This window comes from Lissotriton vulgaris, chromosome 3_1, assembly GCF_964263255.1.
Source record: "Lissotriton vulgaris chromosome 3_1, aLisVul1.2, whole genome shotgun sequence".
NCBI lineage: Eukaryota > Metazoa > Chordata > Amphibia > Caudata > Salamandridae > Lissotriton > Lissotriton vulgaris.
In genome coordinates, this window is record NC_141689.1 from 263,903,793 (window position 1) to 263,918,437 (window position 14,645).

Below are 14,645 nucleotides of genomic sequence, written 5' to 3' on the forward strand. Positions count from 1 at the left end.
TGTTTTCAAAGTTCCTACATCACCGAACCATGTGGACTGTTGTGAACAATGCAGTCTATCTTATAAAAGCCTTGCAGAATAACTAAAAGTGTGCCTCTATTGTTTGAGATCATTTCTATAGTTGTGGACACTGTTAATGATGCTGGGAAATCTGCTTCTCCTGCCTCTCCTATCGCTGTACGTAATGTGATATTTTCATACTTTGAAAATTCGGGGCCTATTCACAAAGGCAGTTTGGCGCATGTAATAAAATAGTACTCATGTAAAAAAAATAGTGCTCCTGTGGTACTCCTTGACATACTCTTACATGCCGTTGTGAATTCGTCTCAAAACATGTAAATTGGGAGCAAAATGGGAATATTCCAGGTGCCTCATTCATGAGAAATGACGCATCGCTGCGTGAAAACAGTGATGCGTCACTTCTCAGTGCGCACTCCTTGCGACATTCCTGATGCATCATATTTAATGTATGACGCATCATGTCGCAAGGAGTTACAGATACGTCAGTATTTCTGACGTATCTGTAAGCGCACAAGTGACGCATTGATGGAGTGTGTCACAAAAGTGACGCAACTCCAGCAATGCGTCCTTTTACATGGGGAAAGCCCCATGTGAAAGGGCCTGCATCAGTCTTACGCCTGCTGTGAGGCAGGTGCAGGATTTTGACGCAACTGTGTCCTAAAAGTGACGCAGTGAAATCTCATAGATTTCACTGCGTCACTTCTACGACCCTTTCTTGCATCAATACGCCCCCCTTGCATACATTATACCTGGCGCAGGTATAATGTGGCGCAGGGGTTTACAAAGTGACGCATCTACCTAGATGTGTCACTTTGTAAATATGACGCAACAAGGCGCATTTTTTACGCCACTGGTGCGTCACAAAAAGTGACGCACCAGCGGCGTAAAAGTGACGCAAGGCCTCATAAATGAGGCCCCAGGAATATTCGTGTTGTTGGCGCAAATAGAAGGGAGAATGGCCTCTTTGCACTGTAGTTAATGCGGAGTTGGATAGTTCAAGATCGATTCACCAAGGCGTGTGAGAGTATGTAATAGAGTACTCCTGTAAATGTACTCCCTGTACGCATAAGGTTTTTGTGAATTTGCCTCGTAATCTTTATTTTGTGTCTCTTTCTGAGGTCGACATATGCGAGGACTGAGGGGCACGGCGTGTCCATACTTTTTAAATTGGCAAAAACAGTTCCCCTACTTTATGTAACAAGGCAAGCGACCCAGGATGGCTCCTTCCGACATTGCGTGAGCCTCGGCTGAAGTGACAGGGAGGGGGTCTCTTGTGCACTGAAGCTGAGGGAGAGCCAGGCAGATGAACAAGAAACAAGCCTTTTTGCCAGGCTACCAGCTGCGTGCAGCAAATGTAAATGTGCATATTTGATTAATCTGTAAATGTGAAGGCTGCTTGGAAGCCAATATTGGCTTTCATTGATGGAGTCACTTGAAGCTTTGTGATGACAACAAAGAAATACTCTTTTTTAAGAGCCATAGTACCAGCTGAGCTGCAGAGTGGGTGTTTAAAATGGACAGCTATAAAAAAATATTTGCCTTGGTTACAGTGTGCCTATTAGTCAGATCTATATTTTGGAAGCACTTTTTTATTTTAAAGCAACATCTTTTTGTGCACTTTGAGGCAGCCTATCTTATACTGTGTGAAATGCACTTTTAAAATAATAATATACACGCCATATTTATTCAACTGTATACCTTACTATTTATCTTTATAGTTGTAAATGTTATTTATTGGTGCATAGTATTTATCATATATCCATTTTCTCTTTTTCTTTTCCATATATTTTGTATATTTATTCATATCATTCAAAGTGTAAGTTATTATTAACTTTATTGTACTTATAATGAAATTCTCAAAATGTCAATAAAACATTATAACACATATAAAATAATAATATACATATTCACTGTTGTTTTTTTTTAATCAAAGGTTTAGACCTGTTAACACTAAAAACACAAAAGCCGCTAATCCCTACTGCATCGACCAGAATTCTATTCTGTGGTTCTCTGGTTACATAAACAGATATCTGCAGTGATTGAGTTAACCAATTGAGGTTAATTTTTCATTTATGATGAGTGTTGTTTCATAAGCAGTTACCTGAAGATGAGAGACCAACAAAATAGTCCAGAATATTTTGGCCACATCTTCAATCCTGCCCCCCATGCTCACTGACCCCGCCCTATGCAGTCAGGATCATAGTTCACATACTTTTTTTAATGCGCTTCGCCTGCTGGTCCCTATATAATTTGCAGTGACAGCCGTTAATTTTAGGATGGAGGGGGAGGACGAAACACCCACATTCACACTCTCTCAAACCCATGCATTCACACACACACGCGCACACACACATCCTTTCACAACACTCATTACCAAATATTGAAACATACATGCACACATGAATCAAACATTAAAAAAAAAGAATCACACTTAACTGTAGCTCTGTCTCACAAGTCCCTGGAGGGTTGGTACTGCTGCCTTCCCCCATTGGCTGACCTTAGTCAATGAGGGAAGGCAGCAGTCCCAACCTCGTCCCAGAGTGGGATGGGGTCAGTGAGACAGCTGACCCCACCCCACTCCGTGACGAAAGTGTCATTGATTGACACTAGGCTTTGGGCACCTCAGGGCGTAAAACTGAAATGCCCATGTTTGAGGCAGTGAGTGACACATCCCTCCGCCACAAGGGGGAAGGTCCTTGAGGGATTTTGCCGAGCTGAGGAGGTCACGCTCACAGGAGCTGTGACTTCCTCAGTCCAGCAAAGCTTAGCTCTGGTAGCCAGGAGTCTGTGCATTGAGCGAATATCTAACTCCAGGCTGCCTGACCTGAAAAAGAAGAGTGCCTGTCAGGCTGTCCATGGCACAGCATGAAAGTCGCTGTTCTTGAAGGGCAAACGGTGAGGGGGCGTGACCCCTCAGCCCCTATGGATTGGCCATGGAATATATTATGATATGTAAACTCACCCTGTGTAACCTACTCTGTCATACTTTTAGATCTGACTCACACTATAAAGGTGTTTATATCTGAGCAAATAAACATATGTTTAAAAGAGCTTCAAATTGCCTTATGCTATCAGTACTGCCTAGAATCAATCCTATTTTTTTTAGCCAACAGCTCTCTGTTTATTTTGTGACCCTAGGCTCACTTTCTTGACAATTGTAAATGTGTCCCCTCTATGATAAATACTTTAAAATAAAAACAAAACTGACAAAAAAGGTGCTCCTAGTGGCATGGGCTGGAAGGTCTTCTTTTAGTTACCTTTCCACTGGTTTAAGTACGAGGGTTATCAGTCCATGTCAGCTCACTGAGCCACAGGAAGCAAATTAAACCTGTCTGATTATGCTCAGTTAGGGTGAAACCCGTTTAGGGTTGCTTGTATTTCGTTTAGAGATGACTAGCCCGGACCGTTCATTTCCAGCCATCTCCTGTGTGGGTCAGTGGAGTGCAAGACTGAGGTGCATGTGGTAGGCCCCCGTTGAAATGGGACAGACTAGCTAGACGTTATGTTCTGTCCAAGTTCAGTGTAATGGCATGTATTCTATGTTAATACAACACTTTTACATGCATTCATCTCTTAGTTTGGTTCTTCCTCTTATTCTAAACGTAATCATTACAGTTTCCCAACATTAGATAGGAAGTGAAAAGGCAATAGGCCTCTGATTGAGTATTTATTCTATATCCTGATGCATGGGGAAGCTGAGCAGACACAACATAAAATAACCCTGCTTAGTACGTAATAAGTAAATCAATTTTGTATATATATATTTTATATTTACAAGAGATATAATTCATTTGTTGAATTTTAATTTATGTTCTGTGAAATAAATTAGATGTCAGCCAAAATCACATTTTAATACTCAGGTAAGATTTCCAAAATACGAAATTATAAAATAAATGACATTTCTAAGGGTGACTATCTCAATCCAGGACATTATGGATTCTGTCCCGCCCCAAAGCTTTCTCCTCCAAATGATAGTTTTCATGTGTAGTTGTCTAATTAGATCAATGGAGGCTAAACAGGACTTCCCAGAATGCATTAGCAGTAAATGAAAGCACTCAGCATGAACCAGCATTAATAGTGGCCTGGAGGGAGGCGGTCACTCTATACACCAAACAATTTAATTGTTTTAATGTGTAAGAAGAGTTAGAAAAATGATATGCAATAAACATAATCTTGACTCAAATTAATTTACAGAACAGAAACTTCTTATTCCTTACTTTTATGATGCAGGAGCATTTTTTTATGGCATCACCGGACCTGCTGATATTGAGGATTAGAAGAGCAAAAGTGTGCGGTCAGTCGTTTGGGGAAACGCTCTCATGTCATAGTATAAATCCGATTAAAACAACTCTGATTGATCTTTTACTTGGCATATCACCTATCATCAATAAATCTATGTTAGATACAGTGCTGATCTAGGCATTCTGAATTGTATGTGCTGTTGGCCTCAATGTTTTAGCAAAATATAACAACAATATGGGTAATAACATATTCTTAAACTAGTGTGTTTTGTGAGGGATGGGATTTACCATATCAGAAAAGTTTGCAAAGCAATTGCTCGCCAAGGTTGGCTGGTCCATTAGGCCGCTTGAAAGTCGCTTCGCAAATTTGTTTTTCACACTAATGTCACCTGCTTTAAAAAATGGCAGTAAAACAGATCCCGATTGACACTTTACTGAAACAGTTGACATGTTATCAAATTCTCTTTGGTGAAACCTTGGAAAGATGGGCTGATTATCACAGAGGCACGGAGGTCCTACTCTTGCGATGGAGAGGCGGATAAGCCTATTCTGCAAGTTATCCTTCAATGACCTAGGAAATGCATTTTTTGACATAAAAGATTAAACAACATCACAACACATGTATTTTAATAGAATATAAACCAAGGTAGTCCTTGAAGGAACCTCAGCACTTCTTTTACTGTTCAATTGAATGTGCTAAAGTGACACTGAAGGTACCCAGCGCATATTGGTGATGAGCTTCCTATTTAATTAAAGAAATGCAACATGATTCCAAAGAGCCATTCATCACCAATTGTTTAAATCATTTTTGTATTTGAAATTCCAAGCACGTCATTAGGGATATTGCTTTACGAATGCTGCATGTACTTTAACACTGAAAAGATCCAAATACTATTTCTATATCAGCACTTCCCCATCTGACCTCCAACGTGTATGTTGGTTGTCCATGAATAAAACATTAAAGGTGTCATCAAGAATCATTGACAGGAGATTAACCAAGGCCATCTTTTACCCTCACCAAAAACTACAGGGTTGGTCTGCAAGTGGAGTGTTGTGGGGTATAGACTTACCTCCCATCTTTGGTGTATTTCATTTCAAACACAGCACATCCTTTTCACTACGCTCAAATTGTTAGACCTGAACAATTTTGCAGTTTTTCTCCCCCCATCTGGTTGTTTGTACATCAGGCTGACAGTTATAAATAATACATCATTTCATTATACTATTGCAGAAATGGAGTTTAGAACTGGGAATTTGCATTGGAAAAAGATTATTTACAAGAGTGAGGTTGCACAAAGCGTGGTTGAACAATTTTATTGGTGAATTATGGTAAAAATGATTCCACACCATTTGGACGTAAACATGTGCATGGGGTATGTATAAGTGACTATATTGTACTATATTCAAAGTTTGTAAAAAAATGTGGGCAGTTCATGGCAATGGAAGCACTGGCACGGCGTAGCGTTCATCCACTCTGTCCTCTACTGTGAGCCTCTTTGGCTAATATGCAGGGATTCCCAGCCCCTCAGATCCCTTCTAGGAAGTCAATCCTGCCCAGTGAGTTTCCAAACTGGCCGCCCTAGCCTCTTGCATTGTTTTCTATTGTCCCTGTTTTTCATCCACACCAAATACCAGTACCCTCAGAAGCACCCCGCTGATGGCCACCAAGAGGCGGCTGGTAAGGTGTGGCGGTGGCCGGGCGGTTTTGAATATATAAAAAAAAAATCACATATGTGATCTTGCCATCTCTGCATCTCTCCCACGTTGATTGAATCTCTTCCAGGAACCAGGAAGCACCCAGGCTCCCCACAGCCAATCCCAACGCTGCAGCGTTGTGACTGGTAAGCACGCAGGCTCCCTTGAGCCTAACACAGCAATGAAATGCAGCATTGTGATTGGTCTGAGTGCTCTGGTTCGGTGCTCAGCCAGGGAATGAGGACCTGGGCATATTCGCCACCCCAGGGTGTATTGTAGCCTGCAGGGAGAACATGCAAAGTGTGCATGAATGTTTGGCCAGCCTGAGAGGGCCAATCCAACATTCATGTGCACTTTACAGAGTGCACAACCACTTCTACTCCCTGATGTCAGGAGAGCCAAGCCCAGCCCAGCCTTAGCCTGACCATATGAAAAATAAAATGATTACAACTGCATTTATTATGATTTTAGTTTTTCGTTTACACTGCTTCATAAGCAGTGGGGCAATGCTCCTCTGCCTTAGCGGAGCCACTGGCCACACGCTTTCCTTGCTCTTATCCACATTATCTGCTAGTGATGCATAGGTGGGTGGAGCCCCCTCCTTTCCATTTCCTGCTCTGAATCCCCCATCCTGGGACTTTGCGGAGCAGGAAATGATATGAGCTGGTTGTGCATACCCAGTCGGATGAAAACAGAAAGCCGCGGCTCCTGCACAAAGCTGATAGTTCCCCATTTTTACCAATTGCACGATCACAGGTCTTACATTTTCGCACACACATGAAGGTGTATTGTATTGTGTCCTCTAAGTAGCTCCCACGGCTGCGAGTCAGCCTCGGCAGTGTCCTGGAAATTGGATTGTCACAGAGAGGAGCCAAAATATTATTGAGTCAGTCGTTCCAGCTAGTGGTGCTGTAGGGACTAGTGTTATAGGGCCAGCAATGCCAACTGTGAGGCATCCCAACACTTTGTATGTTCTTGTCAGCTCCATGCTGCTTCGAGGATGTGACAGATTTCTGTTGCAGAGCAGGTTGTAATAAAGTTGAGAGAGTCCAAGTAGTTTAGATAAGCAAGTATAGTTTATTCAGCCCCAGCCAACAGTCAGCTAACAACTGACAATCCTGGAATTACCAGTCATGGGAACCTTGGTGACATATGGTTCTAAACACTAGGTTCCAACATGGAACCAGAATATCTAGAAAGGCAAGTCATCACACTTCTCCCTCTTAAACATTAAACAGGTTTACACATCCAGCAATGAAGAAGGCAACAGAAGGATAAAGAAATAAAAGAAGAAACTACCTAGACATAATCTCGCAAGTGAACAGGAGGCCTGCATACTCTCACACTCTTGCGAGGATAATTAGCGTGCAGATCAGGAACAGCAACAACATCATCATATTTCCCTTTACCCCCAAAATGAGAAACACGACTATTGTTCCAGATACGACCATCCTCCGTCTTTACAGCATTTTTGAAAATTTTCACAATGGTTCTAGGAACAGAAAACTTCGACCAGTTTTGACAGCCAACAGGAGCCCTGATCTTCACTATCTCCCCCACCACAAACTTTGAATCCTTAGCTGAATTTCTTCTATCCACATATATTTTCCTTTTCCTCTGTAGTTCCAATTCCCTTTCTCTCCATGCCCCCACCTCATTATTTTTTACACCTTTGTCTGCAATCATCCAGGCAGGACATAAGCAAGTGTTAGGTGCTCTACCCTTGAAAAGTTCAAACTGAGTTTTTCCTGTAGTTGAGTGAGGAGCGAATCGATATGCTGAAATTCTATTCTGTAACTCCTTTCTCCAGTCCAAATTGTTGACCCTTGCCAATTGAATGCTTTCCTTCAAAGTTTTGTTGAGTCTCTCCAAAGCACCATCGTTTTGCTGTAATCTTCCTCTGAGGATGCCACTCCGCTTTCCTTCTACCACACAGCAGCCAAGTGAGTGTTTTCCTCTTCTTTTCAGTTTACACCTGTTGTTGAGGCTGACTTGCACACGTAGGCCTTTCCTCATACGTCGCCAGTGTAATAAAGTTGAGAGAGTCCAAGTAGTTTTGATAAGCAAGTATAGTTTATTCAGCCCCAGCCAACAGTCAGCTAACAACTGACAATCCTGGAATTACCAGTCATGGGAACCTTGGTGACATATGGTTCTAAACACTAGGTTCCAACATGGAACCAGAATATCTAGAAAGGCAAGTCATCACACAGGTCACTTTTGAAAAGGATGTTGCTCCTCTTTTTATTTAGATCTCAGTTTTGACAAAAGCTAACAGCAATAAAAATGATACCCTAAATGTAATTTAGCCCGAACCATCAAATCTGTAATCAGTTTTTAAAAGCCTACTTCATTTGTTTTATGTTTGAAACATGCATTATTGTCTATCTAAAACAAACGCCGAAATCTACAGAGAGATGCATACTTTATCTGAGGCCCTTTTGACGCACTCCACATTTCTGTCAGAGCCAGTTTAGTGAGATGCTTCCTGGAAGATATTTCTGCTTAAAGTACAAAGAAAACACGCACACAGCAGTCAGTACTCGCGAGCAACGACAGGAGATCACTCTGTAAATACTTGTTAACAAATAGGCCAACAGGGAACAGCCACACAACAGATTGGGAGTCTCTGCTGTCCTACAAAGCTTCTAGAGATAGTTTTAGCAAAAAGCACTAAATTACCTTTAAAGTGATTTAGGCTCAATTGCTACAGTACATTAAAAAGAGGTACCTTCCTTCTGAAGTTTCAGGAGCCTGCAGCGTTTGCTAAGGCACTGTCTACCAGGAGAGCTATGATCCCTTACATACAAAACAATTTTGTGGACGTTTCCAAAATTCTGAAAGAATTCAAATTTGGGGGAGGGGATGTGGTCTAACGGCTAGACTGCCGATTTTGGAGCTGGGAAACCAAGGTTCAAGCCTCGTGGTCGACTCCACATCCTGTGATTCTGGGCCAATCCCTTAATCTCCCTATGCCTACCAAAAAAAATGAATGTGTCCTTGTGTAATGTAACTGGTGCTCATGTAAAGTTCTCCAATACCCGCGGGTCGAGTTCTCGCTATATAGATCTGCAAAACAAAAAAAAAATCCTTTCATTGTTTAATATTCTTGTCATGTAAACCTGCTCACTAAAGATAAAACAATGTATCTTTTGTGTGTATAAATACCCCACGCAATAATTTAATTTAATGTTAACTTAAAGATTCACACTAAGGTAAAAATTTTAAATAAGGAAAATAAGGAAATAAAGCACAAATCGTCTTTGTTTGAAAGACATAAATCCAAAATGCTTTTGCTATCAAACATGCCTAACAGAAGCTAGCAATGCATCAAGTGTATATACCAGGCAATGTGAACCCTCTGTCTTTAGAGAAACTGATGGGCTGGGAGATGTCAGTTACCTGAGTGATTCAACCTCTCTCTCCACGCTGATGTTTCTGGCTTAAAAATGTATAGGATGTGAGTCAGGTGATTTCTTGTTGGTGCTTGAAGACTAGCCCTATAGGCGTCTGTGCTCATGAAGTAAGATGTCCATGTTCCTTACAACTAGCCCGCAGTCCATCTAGCAGCACAACAGTTAACTGGGGTGCTGTGAAGTGGTCAGAAACACAGCTTCTGCTGACACTCCCGGACTGGAATCTGTGTCTCCAAGATACTGGGATCAGGATTTTGTGTGCAAGGATGAAGACAGAGGTGGGGTGACTCTCACAATGTTCTTTAAACAATCAGCAACTATTCTAGTCAAATAGACAAGATACATTTTCTCAGTAAGTTTCAGGCAGGTTCTGAAAGGGAATGAGGACTGATCAAGGAAGACGTAGAATGCCATTGCCAGGTGATACTAACCTTATTCCTAAAACAGTTCTCAATCTTGAGTCTCATAATTTGTTAAATTGTGATGTAGCTGTCTGTCCCATAGGCTATTATTGAAGCTGCAGTGTACACATGTACATGTTTATCTTTCAATTAGGACAAGATAGAGAAATTGAGTTTAGTCTCTCTGAACTCAAAATTTAATACCATAACGTTAAGTGATGGTGTTTTTTATATTGTGTGTTTGAAAATGACACTTTTAGAAAGTGTTCAAAAATCAAGAAACCTCTAGCTGACCATTTGTGGGCTGCTAACTTTTAGGAGACTCAGACCAAATTCACTTGTCAGTTGGTCTATTACATTTAATTATTAATTTCAAATAATTTCATTTTATGAATCCTCAAGACAGAAGTCAAATACACATAACCTTCACATTACATCAAACCAAACAAGAGTGAGACATAGTGACAATAACAAATAGCAATACCTTAAAATAATTTCCAGTCCAAAAACAGAAAAAAAACAGGCAAGCCACAAATCAAATTTTCAAGAAACACTTACGTTACCACTCAACAGGGGTTAAAAGTATTTCAGGTAACAAAGGGTCACAGCATTCAATACAAATATTTCCCTAAGTTGCTACACATATTCCTATTTAAATTCTTCCCTGATGGTAAAAAAAGGGCCAACATTTCAATTCCCACTCTATTTCCGGGGACTCTCTTCAGGGCTGTGACTGGATTCTCAAATAGATCTAGGGCATCCCATCCCTCCAAGGAAATGGGAGATTGTTATAGGGTTGTGATCTTGAAGAACAAGATTCCTTTAATTCCAACTGTCACCACTTCTTCAGTTTATCGTTATGTATAACGTGACTTGTGGTGCCAGTATGTTTATAAACTTGCTGTTTAGAATTACTAATGGCAGTGGGTGCGCGCTGTGGCAGGTATGAAGGGATCTTAATCGCTCCTGTTCGTAATCATAGCTTCTGAATTACTGTTTATTTACAAACATCTCTTAGTCATTCTTTCCACAATCCGCCGGTTCTCTGAAATATTACTTTTAGAAAATGGGCATTTTCTTGCTTTAGCATTCTCTGTGCCTCTGCCTGTTTGTGTATTCACTGTCTAGTTTTGGAGTGACAGGAGCTGGGGATGTGCATTCACTCTAGACAGTCACAAGGTGGGTTGAGGTGAGTCCTGCCTTGCCTGGGAGACTCATAGCCTGGCTGAATTGACCTGGTCTAAATTTAGACTGGTGGGAGGGGGTTTCACTAGCACCTGAATAGGCTGTGTCTCCTTAGCAGAATGCATTCTCCACTTCCTGCAGTCAAGGTGGACCAAGGAGGCCAGGACTGGGTTGGACTTTGATCAGAGACCCTTGCCACAAAGAGAACAATGGGAAAATGGGGTATAAGGAAGGGACCTAAAACCCCAAGACATTAGATTACTTGTGGATCCAAGAGGACCCTGCCAAGAAGAAGAGCTGAAGAGCTGTGTGAGGAACGCTGCTTTTTCTTTGTGACGGTGGGTTAGCCTGTATTTGCTGCTTCTGTCTATGGCAGAGGAAAAGGACTGACTCTTTTTGTCCTGCTGTGGTATATTGCTTATGAAGAATCACCATGGGCTTGAGTGTGCTTTCCTCCTGTTGGAAGTATCAAGAAGATAAAAGACTTCACAAGATTCTTGCTGTGTCCCAAAGTAAACCTGCCTGTTAGGAGAGCTTAAGAACTGTATGAGGAGCGCTGCCCCTGCTGTTTTGGCCTGCAGTTGCTGGCCTGTCTAGGGCAGGTGAAGGGCTGGAACCGCAGTGTGCCGAGCCTAATCTCTGATTACAGTGGAGCAAGCTCCAAGGAGTGCCCAAGCATCGCATTGGAACCGGCACTGTGCTGAAGTCTCCAGCAGGGCCTGGCAAAACCCATGCAAGCTGCATAGGGTCCAGCAGTGGGGTAGAAAGGGGAAGGCTCGGCGACCATGGCACCGCTCAGTATGGGATCCAGCTTGTGCTGCCGCACCAGCTGCACCGGGATGACGTGCTGTGTACCAGCAAAGGAGTGGGGCCGCGTCAACTCCCCCGCCACTCTCCCCCACTGCGGAATCTCATTTGGGGCTTTTCCTTTGATAGAGGCTACGCTCGCTGTCGTCAACGGGCGGGCGGCCTGATAACCTGCAAGAGCAGCATCGCACCAAAATGGTGTGCTCAGGGGGTCAGTGGCTCCAAGTTGCTAAAACGTGGCAATTCGGGTATTTTCGCTCACTACTCATTGTGCTTGATGATGGTGATAAATGTTATTTTTCTCCTTTGGAAATCAGTATAATAGGTGTTCTTTGTGGAGACCCTTCCTATTATGTGCAGTTGAAGCAATTTTATGATATAAGCAACCTAAAAGTGTTTACTACAATGCTCTGTAATGAGAATGAGAATTGCCTAGCGGGCAAACAGATTGTGCTTAATGTGATTGTGATCTATGTGTTTTATACAAAATATAGGAGATATTTTTATATGACCTTGTGTAGAGTCTCTTTTGTGGTGTGGGTACTGTGTCACTGGTGTGTGTGTGTTGCGCAAACGCTTTACACATTGCCTCTGGGCGAAGCCTGACTGCTCTGCCAAGCTACCAAGGGGGTGAGCAGGAGTTATCCTGGGTCTGTAACACCCTTACCCTGACTAGAGTGGTGGGTTCTGCCTGGCTTAGGTGCTACCTATCCTAGACAACCTGAACCCCATTTCTAACAGTGTTCAATACTGCAATCCATCTACCCTCAACAATAGCCAGATAAGCTTCTTCCGACATGATTTCAAAACTAATGTGGCTGTATATTTGAACCTTTCAGCCAAATTACCTGCAAAATTCGAATTTATATAAAATTCCGCTGCCATCTTTACTAGCAGACAAGATATGAATTAATTTAAATGTATACTTATGAGAGATGAGTGCTACAAGAAAGAATTTTATTGGAGAGGATAAATGTTAAATCTATATGACACACTTAGGAAACATTTATCTATTTGAAGTATTGCTATAGCACAGACCTAGCTGTAAGGACAATGGAGCAATTTGAATCAAACTGAGGATAATATCGTCCTCCACTATTCTGCCCCTGAGTCAAAATACAGGATGATGCTCATTTCCACTGTTACCCTACAATTGTTTAGTAATTCACATTTGCACATACTCCGGTGTCAGCCTGAAGAGCATACAGATAGTCATCTATTGTGTCTAGTAGTTGAGCAACATTTGCAGAAGAAAGACACACCATTTTAAAAGAACAAAGGAAACTAAGGTGGCCCAAGCAAGTTCATACTTTCCAATAAAACTTAGTCCCATTGTATATGATGAAATGTTGGCCTCCATAATGAAGGGCATGTGTATAGTTTTTTTGCTCTAGTACCTAGAAAAGATAGAAATCTGCACACATAGGTCGATCTAAGGCTGATTATTTCCACAAGTATTGAGTGAACACGAAAACTTAATAGTTAGCTGGGAAAGTACAAATTTACTAAATATCTCTTCACTTAGACTAAACTTTGAGTCTCTCCACTGCCATACTATTTAAGAAGGTACTGGTGTATGCTCATATAGAGGTAAATTGATTAGGCACACATGCAAATGAGGATCTAAAATAAGAAGCTAACCTTTTCTATGCCTTTAATTGAGTTTTCTCCTTTTGGACCTGCAGGGCCATTGCGATTCCTTTCCCAGACTGAGTCAGTCACAGCCTTCTTGGGGGACACAGCTTTGCTGAAATGTGAAGTGGTCGGTGAACCGATGCCCACTGTGTCCTGGCAGAAGGACCAGGAGGATATGATCTTCAGCCCAGATGACACGCGATTGGTTGTCTTGCCCTCTGGAGCATTACAAATCAGCAGAATTCAGGCAGGAGACAGTGGGAGCTATCGATGTCTGGCAAAAAATCCTGGCAGTTCAAGGACTGGAAATGAAGCTGAGGTTCGGATTTTGTCAGGTAATATTTGGTTAATAAAGCTAAATATGTGCCTATCTCTTTAAAAGCCGGTGTTCATTCACATGTGTTTCCTTTTTAGATTATATTGCTGAAAAGATGGGTGGCAAAAATCAAAAATATTATTATTATTATTTATATTATTGTAAAATAATTACTTGATCAAAATATTTGATAATAGCTACCACTTTTGTTTTAGCACTCTTTTCATTTGAATACTTCCTCGATTTTAGTTTAACTCAGCAGCGGCTAAATCAGTGCTCCACATTGCTCCATATTTACAAACTGACACATTTGGCCCAGTGCGCCAGTTTGTAAAGGTCTGCATCACATTACACCTGCATCAGGTAAAATGTATACAAGGTAGGCTTTCCCACGATAAAAGCCACGTAGAACTGACGTAGAGAAATTTGCAGCTTTTCACTTTGTCAAAACCCCTTCACCTTCTCAAACCAGGCATAAGGATTGACGTTGGTCTTTTAGCATGGGACTCCCCTTTGTGTTCTGTCCCATTGCTGGAGTTACATCAGTCTTATGACCGACTCCAGCAATGCGTCACTTTAGCGCCAAAAGATGCATCAGATTTGTAACGGATCTGTGAATTCTTGCACCATGGAGCACGGTATTGTACATACAGTGCATCCATGGCGTCATTAGGAAATTTGGCCAGGCGCAAGAAATCTGATGCATCTGTTCTTGTAAATATGCCCCCATGTTCCCTCAGGCCAGTATTGCACATTTCTGATACTCACAAAGGGCTACAAGAGAAATGTAGATGGTCAGTGGGAGACTAGAGATATTACAGTTTCAGGATCTGATCTTTACTAGATATGCTTTCAAGGCTCTGTATAATATAATATTATAGTAAGCGAATTGCTGGATATTGTTCCCTCTCTGAAGTATTTCAGGGAG

The 14,645-nt window shown here is 41.7% G+C and overlaps 1 protein-coding gene across 1 annotated transcript in view; it reads left to right on the plus strand.

Moving 5' to 3' along the window:
- Positions 1 to 14,645, plus strand: part of DCC (DCC netrin 1 receptor) — a 1,223,862-nt gene that overhangs the window by 588,592 nt on the left and 620,625 nt on the right. The window contains exon 3 of the mRNA XM_086960395.1: positions 13,452 to 13,736. Coding sequence (XP_086816521.1) covers positions 13,452 to 13,736 — 285 coding nt within the window. The remainder of the gene's footprint in view (positions 1 to 13,451; positions 13,737 to 14,645) is intronic.